Source organism: Erythrolamprus reginae, chromosome 1 (assembly GCF_031021105.1).
Source record: "Erythrolamprus reginae isolate rEryReg1 chromosome 1, rEryReg1.hap1, whole genome shotgun sequence".
NCBI lineage: Eukaryota > Metazoa > Chordata > Lepidosauria > Squamata > Dipsadidae > Erythrolamprus > Erythrolamprus reginae.
The window spans coordinates 373808412-373830416 of record NC_091950.1 but is presented as its reverse complement, the minus strand read 5'-3'; the positions used below and the strand labels follow the sequence as shown (position 1 = coordinate 373830416).

The window sequence follows — 22005 nt, the reverse complement described above, 5'->3', positions numbered from 1 at the left end:
GTATACTTTGAAACTGTACCTTAGGTGGGTTTTAAGAGGAGTTAAACAGCACAGGACCTGAGAAACCAAGTGGGCAGTGTTTTGTGTTTTTCCTTCCTCTTGGTTTCCTGCAATCACTCATAATCCTCTTATCCTTCAGGACATTATGAAGCAGAAACACTAACTTGATCACTGAAAGATATTGCAAGGCACCTGCACAGGGAAATGGGACAAACCTTCAAGCTTGGTCTTTATTTTATTGAAAGAGAAAAATATCCATGAAAAAAGAAGCATGGGAAAAGGATCACAAGCCAGCATGTTTCCACAGGAAAGAGAACGTGGCCCTGGAACCACTACAACCCTGGGCATCCCACTCCCAGAAAATTAAATAGGCAGGCAGGCACAGATGCAGAGTCTTTCAACCATCCCAGAAAGGAAGGTCACATTCCGAATGTATGTGCCCAGTAGGTGAAAAGATGCTTTCCTCATATTCACAGATGTATTCTATGCAACAGAGTTGGCCATACGCCCAAACAGCTTTCATTACAGGATGATTGACTGCAGGAAAGGCACAGGAGGGAATTAATCACTTGCCGCTGACTCCTGTCCACTGGCAGATTATTGATTCAGTGGCTCCTACTTTCCCAAAGATCTGCCCATCAGATTCTACGCCTTGCTAGCTTGCTCCTTGGCAGTAGGGCTGGGTTTTGTTCTGGGTCATTCCTGAAATGACCTTATTTCAATTGAGGCCACTCTTAGCAGTACATCTGTGTAAGAAAGGAAGGGGAGGGAGCACTCACTGATAAACTTTCAAGATGGACCAGCACTGGCTTGTTGGGCCTGATACATTTGGTTCCTCTTTGCTTTTTGATCGTAATGATCATAGACATAAGATGCTCCTTGCCACGTGGCGTGTGGATGCGCTGCACGTCATGTGTTTTCCTGGGCCAGTTCCTCAGGGCAGGGAATCTGGTGCTGGGGCTTCAGTAGATGCATGACAGGCGGTGGCTGGGAAGAAATGTTATGTGGTGGGTTTGTGGTGCCCTGCCCTGCTGTTGTGTGATACAAATGTTTCTTGTACTGCACAAACATGCAGACCTTAAGAACAATGGCCAGCACGTTCTTCCCCATGAAGATACCAGAGACACGAATGTCCCGGAAGAACAACATGTTGCTCCCACGGATGAAGATGGTGGTGATGTTGATTGTAAGCATGCTCAGGATTGGGTAGAGCATCATGCGGTGCGGCACAATGCTGATTCCTTGCATGCTGATTTCACACAGAGACACACAAGGCAGAAGCAAGAGGAGGATATAGCAATAGAAGAACATCAGGCCTTCAGCCCAGATGGGTAGCCCTTTCTTCTGAGGCTCCCAGAGGTTGGCCTGAATGTCCAGCACATCCAGCATGTCGACAATGACCCAGAAGAGACGGTTGCGAAGATCCTCCTTTTTCTTGAACGTCCTGACGTACTCCATATGCTCCGTAGCCACCAGGAGCACGTAGAGGGCTGGGATGCAGATCGACAGTAGAAGGGTCAATGCTTTGCGGGCTATGAGGTCCAAACTTTTCCTGTCGGCCTTATAGTTCTGATAAACGAAGTAGACTTTGATTTCCAGCACAAAGACATACAGGAACCAAAGGATCATGGCATAGCCTCGCTTAGCGGTCCTCACTTCAGCCCCAACCCAAACAGCAACATACCTGAGCACCACCAGGAAGCAGATGTCTCCAACTGAGACCATGATGCAAATAGCCAATTTCCTAGAACCCTGGTTCTGTTCCACCAGATAAGCATCCATCAGCACCATGCTGCTCATGATGAGTGTAGTGGATAGGCAGACATGGGACTTGTTAATAGGAGGGGGAGGAACCATTCTGAAACAAAGAACACATATTATTAGTCCAACAGAATTTCTATGTGGCCGTGGGCCTTCTCTAGGCTCATTGTTAGTACTGTGGTGCTATAGCTTTGGCATGTGTGGGGTGTTGACCAATTGTATCTCATAGAATGGAATAGAATAGAGTAGAGTAGAGTAGAATTCTTTATTGGCCAAGTGTGATTGGACACACAAGGAATTTCATCTAATACCCCTCTAGTTGAATAACACCTATTATAATATCTTAGTAGTTCCCCAAGAAACTGTATAGATATAACATTCAAGCAAAGGAAACTGGCTTTAATTCAAACCTTGATGCCTGTACTAAATGTATATTCGGTGTATAAATACGAACATAATAGTGCATTGCTTTCAGTACTTAGAAAGTATTTATTACAAGCTTATTTGGGAATCCCATGGGGACAAGATATCAGTGAAAATGATCTGATCCCTTTTATAGCCACCATCCAAACTTGAGTTTTACTTAGATATCACTCTATTCAGTAAACCTTTAATTAATGGTGATCCAAATTTGATTTTAAATAAAAATGTATTCTAGTGAAGGATGGATCCCTAATTGATATTATATTTTATGGAGATGTTTTGCAGAATCAACGACCTCCAATTCTCAAGATGCCAGTACAAGTTGTTAATTCTATTGTCACCTCAGAAATGTGCCTTGCTGAACAGATCATGAATAAAATTCAAGTTCTTATGTTACATGTGCTCACAGGTACAGTTTATGGTCCCTTTATTCACAGCCTGTCAGACACACACATCTTGTAAACTACAAGTCCCCAATCCCATATCTGTGGACTGGCACTGGTTCGTGGCATGCTAGCAACTGGTCTGTGCAAACAAGCGAAATCCCATCCACAGGATGCAGGTAGCATATAAAACCACGCTCCCTCCAGTCCGAGAAAAACTTTTCTTCCATGGAACTGGTCCCTGGTGCCCAAAAGGTTGGGGGTCACTGTTGTCTCCCCCTTGCTTTCTACTTGGATTCTACTTGGAGCAGATAAGATCCACAGCTTCAGTCAACAGTTTGGAAATAATTAGGGACAAATCTCTTTCAACTGAACATTAAGGCAAATCAGGTTCTTTGGACTACAGGAGACCTGGTGAATTTAAAGTCACAACAAAACTTTACTGGCTCGCTATGCTCACTCTTTCTCACACACACATACACTCATTCATTCTCACCCAAAGTCCTTCTCAACTAGACTGCAAGCCACTAGCTAAGAGGGATGGAAACTGCCAAGTTTCGTTCAAAAAAAATTCTCAAGGGGTGGGTGGGCTTGTGGACCTCTTTTCGTCCCCAAGGATTTTTGCTTTATTGAGTAGCTGGGATGGATGAGGATCAGCAGTGGGTTGCTCCCGGTTCGACCCGATTCTTAGAACCAGTAGTGCCACCTTCTACACATGCGAACTGGTAGTCCCCCATTACCGAGGGGAACTCCCTTCCATGTGTTCAGGCCCAGCTTCCTCTGTCTGGATCAGGTGATTTTTTTTCCTTTGTTCTTTTAACAATTTGCTTCTTTCTTATTTATTCCTATAAGGGACCTTGTAGACAAGATCCCTGGCTTTTGGCCCTCCCTGGTTACATGTCTGTTTCCTCTTTACAGGTAGTCCTCAACTTACAACAGCTCATTTAATGATAGTTCAAAGTTACGACTGCCTCAGAAAAAGTAACTTGTGACCCATTCTCAACGTTAAGACCATCACACCATCCCCATGTAGTTGCAACTTGGGCTCTTGGTAACCATCTGGCATTTACAAGGATTGCAGCGTCTTGCAGTCATAACTAGCAACCTTCTCAGCCAGCTTCCAACCAGGAAAGTCAATAGGGGAAGCTGGGTTTGTGTAATGACCATGGTAAAAATGGTTGTAAAATCAGGACCAGTCAAATGAATAACTCTGTTACTTATCAACCAAATTTCTAGTCCGAATTATGGTCATAAATTAACCTGTAGTTGTGGCAGCTTCCAATTAATCCCACACGTTTCTATCATCATGTATGTGAGCACTGTATCCAAATATTGGAAAGAGATTGAAAATGAATTAAAGGCCAGGAAGAAGTCCAACAGCCTTAAACTAGACCAAGCTCAAGAACAGCCTCTCCTAACCAAGTGCTCCGCAAAAGGGCTGGGTTAGGTCTCCCAGAATTCCCAGATATGCTACATGCCTATTGGAAAGAATTTCCTGCACCGCGGTAACACAGTGATTAGAATGCATTAAGTCTGTAGAGATTCTCAGTTGTCCAGGTCGTGGTGCTTTTTTAGGAAGCAACTGGACTTTCTTTGCATCCTCATGCATTTCGCAGCTTTGACAGGACAGCGGGGAATGGAAGGATTTATATTCTTTCCAGGCAGCTGGTCATTTGCATCCTTTTCAGAGGTAGTTGAAGCACTTGGAATGCAGTACTACAGGCTAACTCTGCTCACACAAGAGGAGTTGGATCCTGGCTCGAACTTGACTCATCCTTCCATCCTTCCAAGGTCAATAAAATGAGGACCCACAGTGTTGGGGGCAATATGCTGATATTTTTAAACCATTCAGGGAGGACTGTAAAGCCCTATAGAACGGTATATGTCTAAGTATTGCTATGAATTCCAGTGATATGAGTGGCAAAAATTTGAGATTATCAAAATCCAATAAGAATGAGCTCCTGATATAAACCAAAGTGGCCAATAGTGCCATTCAGCCATAAAGAAAATGACCTAATGTTTTGTTCTATAGTTCATATAGAACGTGAATGTGTTAAATCATAATGTGATTTGTTTGGCTTTGGATTAGTATATTGTGTTAACCCAGATCAGGGTGAAGCCCAATATTGACCCAGATGCTGTGGTTCAAACACAACTGTCTCTTTCCTATTGTTATATGTACATCCTACCACTTGGAGCTCGATCAACAAATCGTGGTTAAACAAAGCACAGATCCAGTCCCTGAGCTAAATGACTTCAGAATTGAGATATATTTGAAGACAGTTTGTTCAGCACGTATATTCCTATTACCACCCAGGCAGTAGCTGCTTTTCCTGGGTGTCTATCACTCACATGCTTATTGATTTCATATACTATTGGCAAAGCTGGAACAATTAGGCAGGCTTGTGCCAAGTAATTTTCAAAAGGATTGCAAAGCTTTTGCTGCTTTGAGACACTCTTGTCAAAGCAACATCAGCAGAAAGAGGGAAATATCGTGATGATCACCTGAAAAGGAACTGGAAAACAGGGGAGAAGGAGGAAGACCAGATATTTCAATCAAAATAAACATGGAACAGCAATGCAAATTTAAAAACAAGGGCATAACAAGATAGCTCAGCTTGCAGCCTCTTCTATGACCTTGGGTGGTCCTGAGTTCTTCCAATACAGTTGACAAGCAATTGGGGACCCATTATCCTTACATCAACCCAAGCCATTTTGCTGATGAGACTGAATACTTACATTCTGAACACTTGTCTTGTTGTCATTTTGCTATCTCATTACAGAGAATTCACTTATGTAATACCATACAAAGCTCTAAGCTGCACAAACTCTGTAGAGGCACCAAACCAGGTCCAAAACCCAAGAATGACACATGGTGATTCTTTTAAATGGAGTTCTTTATTGTTTCTACACCCACAGACAGAATCTTGCCAGACTAACCACTCTATTACCGTGTTTCATTGAAAATAAGATTAATAAGGCCAAGCCCATATTTCGGGGGTCAAAAGAAAATAAGACTAGGTCTTATTTTCTTTTGACCCCCAAAATATGGGCTTGGCCTTATTATCTTTTTTTTTAATAATTATTTTTATTAATTTTTAACAAGTTTAATATACACACAACATAAAACAGTGCATAGTGAAATGTGCCCACCACCCAGACACACGCACATACCCCACCACCAAATCGGGGGTGTTTCTTATATAATCCACTTGACCCAAGAGCAATATATCTATTTACATATTATAGAGTGATTCCAATTTATTTCTTGTAGCTTGGTATCGGATTCTGCTCATCATGTATCGTCTTACCTTGTCCCACCGTCTCATCAGTTGTCCCAATTCAGTTACATTATCCGAATTTATCCTTTTATCTATAATTTCAAATTGAATATGGCCTTATTATCAGGGAAGTCTTATTATTTGGGGGGGGGCTGCAGGAGGCCGCTAAATCTCGGGCCGCGGCAGGGGACTGGTGCCAGAGTGCCAACCAGCTGCTTTGCCGGTTCCCCTCAAGCTGTTGACTCAAGCAATCATTGCAGCTTTTTCACTGCTTCCTGTGCCAACAGCCTAAGATAAGGAGGCGAGGTGGAGAGGGCAAGGGGAAGAACATGCCTCACACGCATCTGCCATCCATGTGGAATGGCCTCAAGGAGGCCGCACCCAGAAACCCTAGTTTGCGCGCCCCCTTTTTTTGCCAGCCCTAGCCCTGCCAACCTGGGCCTGGGGGGAGGGAGATTGGCGCCAGAGCTCCAAGGACTGGCTGGTGTGGGCTGTCCGTGAAGCCATGAAACAAGATCAGCATGGCTGGTTCTTGCCCGCAGCATTGCCAGCGAGGATCGGATCAGAGCCTCTGCAGATCAGCAGGTCGGATTCAGTAAGCCGGATGCACCGCTGGCTCTTCTTAACTTGCTCCATTGTATGACTTTTTTTTTTTTGCCATAGTTGTTAAGTGAAGTTCTGCAGTTATTAAATTAGTAAACACAATTGTTAGGTGAATCTGGTTTCCCCATTGACTTTGCTTGTCAGAAGTGTGCAAAAAGGGATCGCACGACTCTGGAATGCTGTAACTGTCATAAATATGAGTCAGCTGTCAAACATCTGAATGTAAATCACCTGACCATGAAGTTATAGGTGTGAAAAATGGTCATAAGTCACCACTTTTTTCAGCGCCATTGTAATCTTGAGCAGCCACTAAATAAACTGTTGTAAATTGAGAACTAACAAAAAGTGTACAGTGGAACCTCGACATACGAGCAGCTCTACTTACGAGCTACTCGAGATAAGAGCTGGGAGGGGAGCGACATTTTTGTTCGCCTCCCGAGCTCACATTCGGGATACGAGCGCCAAGGAGCTGTCTCCTGAAGCCGAAAGCTAACTTCCGCGTTCGGCTTCAGGAGACAGCTCCTTGGCGCTCGTATCCCGCGTGTTTTAAAAGGTTGCAGCCGGCCTGGGGGGCTTGGGGGGAGTGCTGGCAAGCCCCCCAGGCCGGCTGCAACCTTTTAAAACACGCGCGCCGCTTCGCAGCTGTCTCCTGAAGCCAGAACGCTAACTTCCGCGTTCGGCTTCAGGAGACAGCTGCAAAGCGGCGCGCGTGTTTTAAAACGTCACAGCCGGCCTGGGGGCTCGGGGGGAAGCCCCCGAGCCCCCCAGGCCGGCTGCCACGTTTTAAAACACGCGCGCCGCTTCGCAGCTGTCTCTGAACGCTAACTTCCGCGTTCGGCGGCAGCGGGTTTTTTTGTTGTTGCACGGATTGACTTTACATTGTTTCCTATGGGAAACAATGTTTCGTCATATGAGAGTTCTGACTTACGAGCCTCCTTCCGGAACCAATTAGTCTCGTAAGTCGGGGTTCTACTGTATTAGGGAGGGGCTGCCTTCAACCTCTTTCTCTCAATATATCTGGATTGAGTTGTCACTTATTCCTCTGGAAGGCACTCCTTTCCTCCTGGGAATCTAACCTACCACATTCCATCACACCCCACCTGCTCCTACAATGTAATTTATCTGCTGGCTAAGATCTAGGAAAGATGCTTTCTTTTAAGGCTGCTGCATGGGCTGGAAATTTGCAGTGTGGTGACTCAAATGAAAATGCTCAGGACAAGATGCCCCAGTCATGGAATCCCTCCTTGTTCCATTAGAGTTGGTCACAAGCCTTTTAATCTTCGGGTCGAACTAATGTTGCTTTCCATATCTGGTCTAGTACCGCTATCCCTTGTCTAGGAGTTTTTGAAAGCAATTGAAGATGCCTAACATGCTTTTTAGAGTTTTGTTTTTCTTTTAATTATTGTAAGTTATTATCACTTAACAACAATGTTTTTATTTGTTTTTTTAAAGAATCTGCACTCTACTTATGGATTGTAATGCTATTTAAGTGTAATGTTATTTAAACTTAAGCTGAATTAAATTAAATTCAGTACACTTAAATTATTCCTCTCTGTTTAATAGCTTTTTCATCCTGTCACCTTCAGAATTATATTACTTTTGGAGGAACTCCAGAGCCAGCCCTAGAGATGGGAACAGGCATTGCTCACCTCCAGTGAAAAGAAGAGAGCTCATTCATTCTAATTTAGAGATGGTTGGACTGGGGCTGCGGTGTGATCTGTTTGGCCATTAGACAGCTGTTTTTTTAGGATGGACAGCATCACATTTTAAGCAACATCACTCCATATCATTACTGTGAGGTGACCTAGGGTTTAGAGCATATGCCTTGCACGCACTTCCTTACAAATCTAAATTGACATTTTTACTCTACTGACTCAGTGATACAATAAAATTAGATTTGTAAAGCCAAAGAATGGATAATAATAGTTACTGGAATCCATTTATCAGCATATGAAGACATGAATGGTAAGTAAGTAAATACTGGATAAAAAAGAGTGAATAGTCTAACCCGGGGGTGTCAAACTGGCGGCCAACAGGCCACACCCACCCCAGCTCCTTCAAAGCGAGTTTGACACCCGTGATCTAACCAGTATTCAGAACTTTTAATAAATCTTTTTTTTTATTTTCAATGGAAAGTTTTGTAAGTGCTTCATTGACTACCTTGACTTTATTGACTCCATCTACACATGGATGACATACAACAACAAAAACTGAGGTTGCTGTATCTGTTCTCTACACATTTACACACAGAGAGGCAATTTTAGTATATGCATTATATTAGAATTGTTTTGTGAACTTTTGCAAAAGCCAAGCTACTCTAGGATAGTGATGGCAAACCTATGGCACAGGTGTCACAGAGGGCATGCGGAGCCATATCTGCTAGCACGCAAGCCATTGCCTTAGCTCAGCTCCAACGTGCATGTATGTGCCAGCCAGCTCATTTTTGGCTCACACAGAGGCTCTGGGAGGGTGTTTTTGGCTTCCAGGGAGCCTCCAGTGGGATAGGGGAGGATGTTTTTACCCTCCAGCAGCTTCAGGGAAGCTTTTCTACCCTGGGAAGGGCGAAACACGAGCCTACTGGGCCCACCACAAGTTGGGAAACAGGCCGTTTCCAGCCTCCAGAAGGCCTCCAGGAGGCGGGGGAAGCTGTTTTCACCCTCCCCAAGTAAGCGTGCACACTCTTTCGGCACCCGAGGAAAAAAAGGTTTGCCATCACTGCTCTAGGAAATGTTAGTGCATTCTATTTATACAGTGATTTATGCTTAATTTGAATACCCTTTCTTTTATCTTATAAAAAGCAGATATTCTGAGCTTCTAATAGATATGTACATAACTTTCAAAACCAGAACAAATTTAAATCATTTAGACGAAGAACAAAGGCAAAATAAACATTGTTGATATGTTCTGTTTGGTTAGTTTTGGATTGGAATGTTTTGAGAATGGAATGATTATCTTTATAGCTCAGTGCGATATACAAACCCAGCTAATTATGGGTTCCTATGATTTACATCAGGAACTCAGCTAGCACTACCTTTGACAAATGTTGGGAGAAAATTCTCAAAAGTGACCATATTGCCTTGGGATTCTGGGAATTGCATTTCCAACATAGGCAAAGTCTGCAGAGATGGTTAGGCATGTTTAGTGTGATATGTTAAGCCTTGCTTAAGGATGCCCTCTGATTTCTCCAATATAGTTAGATAATTTAGATTAAAAGTCAGTCTCACGGAGTACAATTTATACACGATTAGGGAGTTATATATGGTTGGGGACATCACATGGGAAATAAGGAACTTTATGCCTGAGAATACTTATATAGGCTGTGCCTATTGATTACTAAGTATTGCCAGCTCTCAGGACTCATAGTTAGCAATTGGGTTACGGTCTTTGAAGGCAGAATTGAGGAATTGCTCAGTGTTGCACTTTAGAACAATGCTCGTGGGATTCAAAACTGCAGATGTGGGAAGCTGCGAGAACTACCAAAAAGAAGGAGGAGGGAAGAAGAAGAAAAGACGCAGCTAAGACTACAGACAATGACAGAAGACAGCACATAGTAAAAACAAAACCAAGATTGAAACTGCTAGGAAGCCTGACTGGGGAGAAAAATGTCAGATAAGCCAGTGAAAAAAGACTGGCTTACAATGTGGGTTTTTTTCTTCCAGGTTTCTGTGCAGGAAAAATACATGCAAATAGGAATATAAATTTTATTTTCCTAGTCTGTCCACTGATCTTTCCTATGATTAATCCTCGCTGCTGTTTATATAAATCCATGGAGAAAGTTGCCAGAAGCTGCAAGTAAAAACAAGAATTTATGCTTCTTTCATGTGTAACTGGTTTTTAAGAGCAACTTGTTAGATAATACTGTACCACAACATTAAGTAGGAAGTAGTAAAGTATTATTGCAGGCCTTGACCTTATGCAGTTGAACTAATACACTTCTCTTGCTCAGAGACAAGCTTGGGTTAATTAGTAGTAACAGAGAAATGTAGACTAACATTTTCCCATTTATTTAGAAACAGGTTAAGATGGGTTGGAACTTGAATTGGAGGCTAAATATTGCTCGTATTATCCAGGGTGGTGGGGTTCTCCAAAGCTTCCCGCAAAAAGTGGGGGGGGGGGAGGTTTGGTGCTTCACAAAGTTTTAGCCGCCCTTTTGCCCTTTGCTTGAACCTCTTTGGCAGACCCCACTGCTCCCTAGTCTGCTCTAATAGTTGAGTATCTAGGACAGGTTTATGAAGTCAGGACTATGTGAAAGAGAATCATTTATTCAGAAACGAACAAGCAAAAGAAACACGAAAAATGTATGATTACACATGTACGTACACACAAACGCAGAGCTAGGTTACACAGCAAAGGCAAAGAAGAAGGGAAAGCCAGTTGAAAGTCACAAAATCCAGGCTCTGGAAGGATGCTCTCTTTTGGCCTAGAATTGTGAACGTATGGCACAGGTGCCACAGGTGGCACACAGAGCCCTCTCTGCGGGCACATGAGCCATCGCCCCAGCTCAGCTCCACCACACATGCACACGCGCCTCCCGCCAGCCAGCTGGTTTTCGGGTCTCTGCTGTGCATGCACGGGGGCGTATGTGGGAGATATGCACACATGCATGGAGCATGGGATCACGGGGTTTTGTGCATGCGTGTGTGGGAAGCCATGTGTGCATGTGCAGAGTGCACCCTTTCGGCATGGGGCAACAAAAAGGTTAGCCATCACTGGCCTAGAAAGTAAGTCCTGTCCTTTGGCTATTTCAACATAGGGTTCAGCACAATGAGGTACATTATAAGCAACAAAGCAAGACTTCTGCTTTTTTTCCCTCTTTAAACTGACTTCCTTTGATTTAGAAGGAAGAGGCAGAAGAAATCATGCAATTTAGAACTGAAAGACTTTAATTAAAATTTAAGCCATAATTTATGCCAAGATGGAAAAGAGGCCGGGTTAAAAAAGATGGGTCTAAGGCATTAGTCCAGAATTCCAGAAGCTCTTCGGGTAGTTCTTAAATAGGATGAACACTTTTGATCAAACATAATGGGACATAATTTTTATAGGTGTCTTAAATCTAATGTCAGACTGTCTGGAATCCAAAGATCAGAGCCAAGAGAAAATTAAGCATCCAACAAAGAAAGATGGGTCCAAGCTATAGTGTCATCATTTGGTAAAGGCGATACCACTTTTTTTCACGTAAAATGAGGTTTCTATATCTATGGGGCAAATCCATATAATTAGATTAATACACTGGGATTGCAAACTCATGCTTATTACACACCACTCAAAGTCATTTTTGTGAGATAGGAACACATATAAATTTGATAAACAAATAAATACATAATATACTGCATGGAAATAAGAATGTGTGGAATGTGAATGTACAACAGCCACTGTAAAAATATTAATCCCAAATTGCCAGCACTTCTTTCTTGTCACGGGTAACTTTGAAACTGCTGAATATAAGCAGCTTCATATAGTCCATTTGATGGTTCAGCTAGATACTGGATTTATTGAACTAGTTTCTAATTTATTAAAACAGCATCTTTATGAAACATGTAACCAGTAAGTAAATATTTTTCTATTTTTAAGCATTTCTTTCCTACATGTAGGCTCAAATATAGGCTTTCATATAGTCCATCTGATGGTAAATCTAGTTTCTAGATTTATTAAACTAGTTTCTAATTTATTACAGCAACAGCATTAAGAAATGTGCAGCTAGTAAGTAGGGTTTTTTCTATTTTTAAGTATTTCTTTCCTACATTTTTATCAAAAAGTCTTCTTTCGGCTACTATCGCCCAGCATACATAACCATAGTTTGCTTTACCACAATTTATTAATGAACCATAACTGGTTGAGTCCACAAAAACTCAAATTATGAAGCTCAATCTACAAACGATTCTGTCTGGATTTCTAAATTAGGGTTAAATGAACACAATTGCAGAGCAGAAAATTACTCAGAAGCTGGGCTGAACATTATCACATCACTGCAGGGATCAGTATTTGGAGCCAAATTTCCACCTTCCCATGTGAATGACACACTTGATCAAGGGCCAATCCATGCAATGAGTTCAACTTCTACCAAGCAATACACTAAGCATTAAAAAAAAGCTGTCAGTTTTTCCCTGGCAGAGTACAAAGTATTCATTTTTAAAAGTCCATCAACAGTTTAGGATTTTATCTTCTGCGCAATCCCACATTTCAAAATGAACTTGCCTGGGCATCAGTCGCAGAGGGTCTTACTTCCTGAGGTCTGTTTGTTGGGCATATAGGAGAAGAATTTCTTCTATATGGCTCACATCCATGGACACCTAGGGGGGACAAGGCGAAAAGTGATTTCATACACATCATACACATCATGACGGAACTGATATAAATGTTATCAATGTGAAATCATGATTGGTAGGGCTCTTGAGACAAAGGAAGTAAGTCTTTTTTCTTCAGCTATGCTTTTGTTATCGAAGTTAGCTTTCATACCGGTTATAATTGTTTCAATGACATTTTTAACATCTAGTTATGTTTTGTATTGTTAGCTGCCTTGATTGCCCTGTGGGCAGAAAAGCAGGATATAAATAAAATAAATCTGTACACATATATTAGTCTAGCAGGAAACAGGGACGCTTCACATGGTATGCCTTAAGGCAATGTACTACTCCCTTCTTTAGCTGCCTGTCTTATAATTCCTCCAAACTAATCAAGATTTATCAGCTTTCTCTCACTTGATGCCTGCCCAGAATTTCCATGCAGACTGCCGGTCTACCTTCTGTCCAACAGAGTAGAAAGGAGTTCCACTCACGAGTCCTTGCAAGCCCCTAAATACTGGATGCCAAAACTTCAGCCACAGAATGAGATGCACTAAAAAGATTACAATAATGCCTATCCTGATTCGTGTCAATAATACTCTAAACAAAGTAGGGAACTCATCTTTTTCTTCTTCATTTTTGTGTCTTAAGCTGAGGTGCAGTTGAAAGACTTAATGTTAGAGCTTTTTTAATTGAGTCCAAGCAAAAAGGCAATGTTGAGAGCAAAGGACAAGTACTGTAGTCCATTTTTTAAAAATGTAGATCTTGCTTCTTCTTTCAATGGACAGCAGCATGTGCACAATCACACACACACACACATACACACACATGAAAACTCCTCTGTTTTCTATTTATCAGAATTCATTCCTGTCATTTGTTGAGGTGCAGCTGACTCTTCCTATGAATTATGGCTGTCTGGTCTATCTGCTAAGCATGGATCCCTTTTTGTTCTTCAATCCTAACTTGAGATTTCGGAGGCTGGGTGGAGCACTTGTGAAAAGAGTATCAGAAAAAGGGGTGTATCAGCCTCAGATCTGCACATGGCATAGAAATTGTTATCTGTCTATCTGCAGCAGAGAATAAAGTTAAGCAGGCTGGCTGGTTTTTGGGTCATGTGCAAAAAGAATAGGATTGCTGCATTTTTTTCACAAGGGGCTTCCTGGCTACCACCAATGGAACTGATAGCGTAGCGCATCTGAAAAGCACCGTTTGAGAAAAGTGCTTTATACAATCTATCTTTGCCAGCACACCACATTTACCCTATTGAGTTTGCATGTGTGAGAGATGCCTATCTATACAGAAATGTTATAATTAATGCTATCCAGGAATAACAGGTCACGATATAGAAAGTCTGTGCCTGGTTTTTCCATGCCTTCATATTTTATCCCAGAGAGATGTAGACTAGATGGCAGAATCAATCTGGGGTAGGGAAGGAAAAAGGCAATTTAGCCTCATCCGGATCCTTCTTCCCGCCCAGAGTTGATGTCTATTAAATCAATGTTGGCAACGTTCCTCATCAATTACAGTTAGATCATAAACATTTCATTGAATATAGTCTCTAGTGAATAATAATACTGATTGTCAGTATTCACAGGAGAGTGTTGGCAATCTCAGGATAATTTTGTCCCTCCTTGGAATCTGCACATGCATACAACCATATTTTCTCCACCTCTGGGACATACAACTACATCTCAATGATTGCCAACATTCAGAAGAGTGCTTAAGTTTTCGGTAAGGCAGTACATTTGCCCAGGATCCTAAAGATTCATGTGCAAACGACCGGTTTTCTATGACAATCATTAAGTATTGTACCACATGATTCTTGACAAATGTATCTTTTTCTTTTATGTACACTGAGAGCATATGCACAAAAGGCAAATTGCTTGTGTGTCCAATCACACTTGGCCAATAAAGAATTGTATTCTATTCTATTCTATTCACACTTTCCTCCCATCACATATTCAAATCCAAGCCACCCGTTCACTGCAGCATCAATTTCTTCTTTGGCCGCTTTCCAAAGAAATCCAAGAGCAAAAAACCAAAACCAAAGCTCGTTTAATGAAGGATGATGGTTTTAGACGACAATAATAATAATTATAATTATAATAATAACAACAACAATCATCCATAGTAGCAGTCGTACAATATTACCTAGTGCTGGTCTTCGAAAGCCCCGGGACTTTTTCCTCCGGTTCTCAAAAGGGATGGTTCGGTTTAGTGGCGAAAAGACGGAGGGATCTCGAAGCGATCCAGTCAGTCGACCAACTGAGTTAGAGCGAGAGCAAGATCCCCCGGCAGAGCGAGGCCCGCCCTTCGCAGCCAATGAATGCTCAGCAAGTTCTGCGCGTGGATTTCAGCCTGGTTAACAAGCTCCCAGTCCTGGAGAAGCAACCGCACCGCCGCCCGCCCTGCCTTCCACGCCAGGAGCTGCTCAGGCCGGGCTCTTGTTGCAAGGGACCCCCGGCGTGTTAATGGCCACGGTCGGACCCGAATTTCTCCCTCCGCGCCGCCTCCGCGCTCTTCGAGGTTCCCGCCCGCCGGTTTGCTTCCCGCCGCTCCGGGGGGCTCCCTTCCGGCTCTTTTGGCGATACTGTTGTAAACCGGTGCCGGGAAGGCGCCCTCGCCTCGCCTCTTTCTCCCCGCGAACGCCTCCCCTCCGGCGTAGGCGACGAGCAGCCGTTGGCCCGAAGCCCGGGCAGCACCATTCCCCGCCGTGAGGCGACCCGCGCAAGCCGCCTCTCTCCTTCCCGCGGGGAAGCGAAGGTCAAGAGCGGTTCTGTGCGGCGGTGGCGGTGGCTCACGGGTTTTGTAGTCCCTCTCTCAACCCACGAGCGCGGTACGTTAGGGCGAGAGGGGGGGCGGAAGTGAGAAGTGTGCAAAAGCGACACACACACACAAAACCACATACGCACGCACGCACCCGCGCGCGCAAAAGTCCTCGAGGTGCCTGAGAGGAAAAGCGGGAGTTTGACACCGGCCTTCGCCCCGCTCTGCCTTTTTTTTTGGGCCGCCTCGGATGGCGAGCGGGAAGCCGTTGCCTCCCCTCCCCCGACCTCGGGGTCGGTCCAAGCCACCCGAGCTGCGGTTGGGGGCGGGAGCTCCCTGACTGGGCAGCGTGCGGCGGCGGTGGCGGCTTCTGCAGTCTGGCAAGCGCCCGGCTCGGCGAAGCCGGGCAGCGCCGCTGAGAGAGAGAGAGACCAAGCGCGCCTCTGTGCCGAGCTTGAGCGAAGCGGTGAATTAAAGTGAGTTAGTCAGGCGGCAGGTTGGCAGCATGGCCGCTCCCTCCAGAGAGCGAGACGGACGGAGGCAGGAAAAGAGCTGAGGGGATAATGGAGCGGTTGTTCTTATTGGGGAGTCTTACGGGGGGGGGGAGGCTACGCTGGGACGGTCCCGAGGGATTTACCGGCCCTTTCCGTTGTGCCAAACATCCTGTTTTGTTAAATTCCAGATGTTTTAATTCCAGACGAAGGCAGCCATCTATGTATAAATGTTACGTCCGCCCCGGTGCGCTCTTGCTCCTTTTTATCCTCATCCCGGAAACTGCTTCGCATCCCATATTCTCCTCCTGTGTAAATGCTTCGCCAGCGAAAGCCAGAAAATACGCAAATAATCAAAGGATGTGCTGCTAATTTTTGAGAGGAATATATCTTTAGTAATTGTGTAATTGTCCTTCCTCATGCGCAGGCAGGGACACACACTGACACACACACACACACACCAATCATACACAAGCAGGTGAAATTTCTCCAGCTTTAGTTAATATACTTTAAAACTCTTTTCTGCCTTCAGAATTGTTTTAGAAACAATGAATACCACCACCCCACCTCCCTTAAATCCATAACAAGCAAGATTTTCAGAAAGGTTGTTCTGGACAGCTCCAAAATTTCCAGGATTGGCATTGCAGTCTTAACAGCTCTGGTGAAGGAGCGAAAGGTGAATTAATGCAGAGAGATAATGCCAAGTAATAAGATTTAATCATTGCTTTCTTATATAGGCCACTCGAGGTTAAGCACTTTAGTGACACCGTGCCCCTAAGAAAAATATAACACCACTAATCCTTTAAGAAAATAATCTTTAAAAATCTTTAAAAATAAAAGATTTTTAAAAAAATCTTTATTTACCTTCTCCCCAATAAACACAAGCATATTACGTAGTGCTGGGTTTTTTCCCCCATATTGGTGAATGTTAATGGTGTAAGCTGCCTGAAAACACTGTGTACCACAGTAGTTGGGCAGCCATATAAATGTGTTATATAAATAAATAAACAAACAAGGTTATACTAATCCAAGTAAAACAAGTATTTCTATCAGAAAAGTATATAAACGTACTAGTTTTATATAATCTATATGTGATATAAATAAATATTTTGTACTTTAAAATAGAAATACTGCTCCTGTAGAATTGTTTACAAGTGATATAAAAGAAGCCCAAGTACTATGGTATTTATTTTTTTGGGAAGAAATAGTGACCTTGCCATTGATGCTCAAGAATGACAGGTTTGTAGGTATCCTTTCATTTAGATCAGTGATGGCGAATCTATGGCACGGTGCCACAAGTGGCATGCGGAGCCATATCTGCTGGCACGCAAGCTGTTGCTCTAGCTCAGCTCCAGTGTGCATGTGTGTGCTGGCCATCTGATTTTTGGCTTGCATCAAAGTCTCGGGGGGGGGGGAGCATTTTTGGCTTCCAGAGAGCATCCAGGAGGATGGGGGAGGTCGTTTTTACCCTCCCCCCAGCTCCAGGAAAGCCTTTGGAGCCTGGGAAGGGTGAAACACGAGCCTACTAGGCTCACCAAAAGTTGGGAAACAGGCCGTTTTCAGCCTCCAGAGTGCCTGGGGAGATGGGGAAAGCTGTTTTCTCCCTCTCCAGGCATTGGATTATGGACGTGGGCACTTGCATATGCGTGATAGTGTGCGTGCACGCTCTCTTGGCATCCAAAGAAAAAAAGGTTTACCATCACTGATCTAGATAGTACAAATTTAGCTACTATTAAAAGGAAGAAGATGGTGGAATCATTTTTATTAATTAGGTAGCATCATCAGTTTCCAAGACAAACATTAATAGATTCAGCAATGGAGTTTGAACATTGTACTAATCATGGGTGTTAAGAAAGCCATTATTGACTATATTTGTTGTGTTCCGCCAAAACCAACCACAATGATAACTTACAGAAATGATTTAATAATCAAATTACAAGTACAGTGGTACCTCTACTTAAGAACTTAATTTGTTCCGTGACCAGGTTCTTAAGAAGAAGTAATTTTTCCCATAGGAATCAATGTAAAAGCAAATAATGCGTGCAGACCCATTAGGAAAGAAATAAAAGCTCAGAATTTGGGTGGGAGGAGGAGGAGGAAGAAAAGGGGGAGGGCAGTCGCTGCCGAAGGAAGAAGGTGAGGTGAGGGGAATCCAAATAATCCAAAATTTTAAGGCTTAAGAAAATAAAGAGGGATTGAGGCGGCGAGGAGGAGCACGCGCCTCCAATACACCCGGCTCGAGGCTGCCTCCAGTACACTGCCTCCCATACACTGGCTGCTGCTACCTGCTGCCTCTTTCTTCCCACACTGAAGGGCTCCTCTCACTTGCTCGCTTTGTAGCCGGCACCTATCCTTTGCTGTGGTGACTCCTCGGCTGCCCAGAGCGAAGGTAGCATTTCTTTTCTCTGGGCGCTGGTAGAGGTTTATTCCCTCTCCAAGTGCCCAGAGAAAGGAAAATGCTTCGTTCGCTCTGGACTGCCAAAAGCTCCTTAAGCGCCATCGAAAGGGTCCTCTGGCAGCCCAGAAAAGCCCGAGATGGCCAGGATTAAAGGGGGAGTGGCAGGAAACTGGCCGGGCCTTCGTGCCACTCTCAAATTTCCTGGGAAATTTTTCCAGGCTTGGGTTCGTAAGTAGAAAATGGTTCTTAAGAAGAGACCAAAAAAATCTTGAACATAAGGTTCTTATCTAGAAAAGTTCTTAAGTAGAGGCGTTCCTGAGTAGAGGTACCACTGAATGGGAATATGGACTATGATATATAAACTCCCTCAAAAGTGATGTGATCCTGGTGGCATAATATAAATTTCCCATTTTTAGCTTGTTTCTGCTTATCAACCACATGTTCATAATTTAAAACTCATTCTTTGATGTTATCAGATATAGAGACAATAAAGTGTTTTTAAGCTTGTGCTCTCTGTGTGTGCGTGTGTAAAATTATGCCTGAAATTCTTTCACAGAATAGCTATTGAAATGACATTCTTATTCAAATTGCCCTCCAGTTTCCTCCTTCCTGCATTTCATTAAATTTCAGGATTAACTCTAACTAGTGAAATTTATGTCTTATCAAGCTGAAAAATGACTACTAATCCTAAACTGTGCCTCCATCTGTTTCTACTATCAGGTTAAAGAAACATGGAAGTGAGGGGTCCTTGATGCTTTCTGAGCTTGGTTGATTTTTTTTTTCATTACCTAAACTAGTTAAATCATCATTGGCATCAGTGAAACATCTGCAAGAAAACTATGAAGCGCAGAATGCACTAAGGACCTCTTGTTTCAACTGTGAGCTGCAAATATTCTCTTTATTGCAAAATAGGAAATAATTGAAAAGTTGTCCGAATTTCTATGTGGCTTACTTGCTGCCTTATGTCTGGTTTGTATATTTCAGACTGCTGGCTTGGATTAATATATGAAATCTGAATGGCTTGGATTAATATATGAAATCTGAATATATATATTCAGATTTCATATATTAATCCAAGCCAGCAGTCTGAAATATACAAACCAGACATAAGGCAGCAAGTAAACCACATAGAAATTCGGACAACTTTTCAATATATAATATTTATATTCAGATTTCCTATCTTTCCCTTTCCTCCTTCCCTTTCATCTTTTAGCCTGTCAAAATTTATTTATACTCTAAACTTAGGGGAGAAGATATCAAATTCCATAAATATGAAAGACCTTGACAGCACTTCATATGTAAAAATGAAGCATTTTTACCCTGATGTATACTATCCATGAGAAATATACCAGACCTTTACATTTTGATGTCCCTTTGTATCAAGCACAGTGAAGGACCAATGATATACAGTAAATTTCTAAACAGCACAGGATTATTGATGCTCTTTACAAAGGGGCAAGATGGGTGGCCAATAAATTTTAAAAATAAATTCATTTTTGTTCCAGTATGTCTTCTTTCTTTCTTTATTTCTTCAATTTCTATGCCACCAAACTCCCTAGGGATTCTAGGCGGGTCCCAGCAAAAAATGTAAAGCATCAAAAATAGTACAAAAACCTCTAAAAACAGTTTAAAAACAATTTATAATACAAACAATTAAACCCCTGCATACCATTCATGGCCAGATCTTGCTGGTTATCACCATAAGATCAACGGTCCCAGGCCGGTCAGAAAAGCCAGGTTTTTACCGCTTTCTGGAAGGCCAATAGGATGAGGGTAGTCCAGATCTCAGGAGGTAACTGGTTCCAGAGAACCATGGCAGCCACAGAGAAGGCCCTTCCCCATAGAACCGCCAGCCGACACTGTTTGCCTGATGTGATTATATTGTCTATCCATGCTGATTTTGATAAAATCTAGAGTTCTCAATTGAGGTATGTGGTCAGGCTCATCATATTTGGGATATTATGCAAAGCCTGAAATTTTGAGATGTTTATTATTCTGGAAAGACAAGGGAAGCAAAAAAGATGTTTATAACAAGGGGGGTCATGGTTAGGCTTAGAAAGCAGTGGTGACAGGTCTGAAAGACAAGAAAAAAATCTGTGGGGTCACTAAAGGTCAGCACTGTCTTGGTCCATAATCATAATTTCTGCTACATATTTTATATGTGTTTCTTGCTGTTTGCTTCTCGGGGAAGGTGACTCCTTCCATAACTCCATTGCCCACTTAGCAATCCTTATGAAACATGAATGCAGTGTGTTTATCCTCTTCTGGGACAGTTTACAATCCCAATGGCTTGTGGAGCAGTAGGGCTGTATTAGGCTACACATTTTTCATTTTAACTACAGAAAAGAATCCCAAAACAAAATTGGTAGTGGATTTCAGATTTCAGGGACCAGATTTCACAAAACTTGAAGATGAACATAGATATAGTAGAATCAGAGGAGACTGAGTATAGTTTACTTTCAAGATAATCAACATGCCTATATGTGAACGGTCTTGGTAGAAATAGTGGATGGCTACAGTCCAACAATTTGGTTGGAAGTGTCACCAAGTCCACTGAAAAGGCAAAAGATAAAATTAAGTGTTAAAAGGCATGATGGAAGCAGTAGGGTCGATATAGGAGAATAAGCTCACTAGTTTGCTTCCTGGTGAATGGATGTTTTTGTCTGGCAATATCCTCTATAGTAGCAGTGCGGAGAGGGGCGGCATACAAAGCTAATAAATAATAAAAACCATACAACACATACATACCAATCATAAAGTATAGGAGCCTGGGGGAGGTGTCTCAGTTCCCCCATGCCTGGTGATATAGGTGGGTCTTGAGTAATTTGCGAAAGACAAGGAGGATGGGGGCCGTTCTTATCTCCGGGGGGAGTTGATTCCAGAGGGCCAGGGCCGCCACAGAGAAGGCTCTTCCCCTGGGGCCCGCCAGACGACATTGTTTAGTCGACGGGACCCGGAGAAGGCCAACTCTGTGGGACCTTATCGGCCACTGGGATTAATAATAATAATAATAATAATAATAATAATAATAATAATAATAAGTTTTGTAAGTGTGTAAAATGCTCTTCAGATTCCACATGTGTCCACTGGCCTCAGGCATGCAGCTTAGCACGCTGGCTCTAACCCAATATTTCCCTACCCACATTCTCTGATCTTTTCAGTGAGAACCTATACAGGAGAGCTATTCTTTCCTTCATGATAGAACATGATAAAATTTCCTGTGTAATGATAGTCGTGTGCTAAAGATACCATGTGTCTCCTCCTGGCCAGTACATTTAATCATGTATTCCGTAGTATTCAGAAAACCTGGGCGAAGGCTGATTTCTAATATAAATTGCACCAAAGCTGCATTTCAAGGCCATCTACAGTATATGTCCTTGTCATACACTCAGTACAGGTTAGATAAGCATCATTACCCTGGCGTATTAAAATAATAAAATTACAAACAGTACTAAATACTAAGGAAATGTATGCTCCTATGGTAACATGGATGCTGGGGCAAGGGAACTTGAAAAAGCAGAATCAAAAGAAATTCTTCTATGCCATGCTTCTGACTTCTAAACCGGCATGAAGATAATAGCCTGATTTAATATTTTCTGAGGATAACCATAATGCAAA

The 22005-nt window shown here is 42.8% G+C and overlaps 1 protein-coding gene across 1 annotated transcript; it reads right to left on the bottom strand.

Annotated features, from left to right (window-relative positions):
- Window positions 1-216: 216 nt before the first annotated feature.
- On the bottom strand, window positions 217-16234 carry LOC139161843 (transmembrane protein 121-like). The gene is made up of 3 exons (XM_070741479.1): window positions 14884-16234; window positions 12647-12741; window positions 217-1858 (listed from the first exon to the last, which is right to left on the bottom strand). Exons 2-3 carry the CDS (start codon window positions 12652-12654, stop codon window positions 910-912), a joined length of 957 nt encoding a protein of 318 aa, XP_070597580.1. The 5' UTR covers window positions 12655-12741; window positions 14884-16234; the 3' UTR covers window positions 217-909.
- Window positions 16235-22005: the final 5771 nt, after the last annotated feature.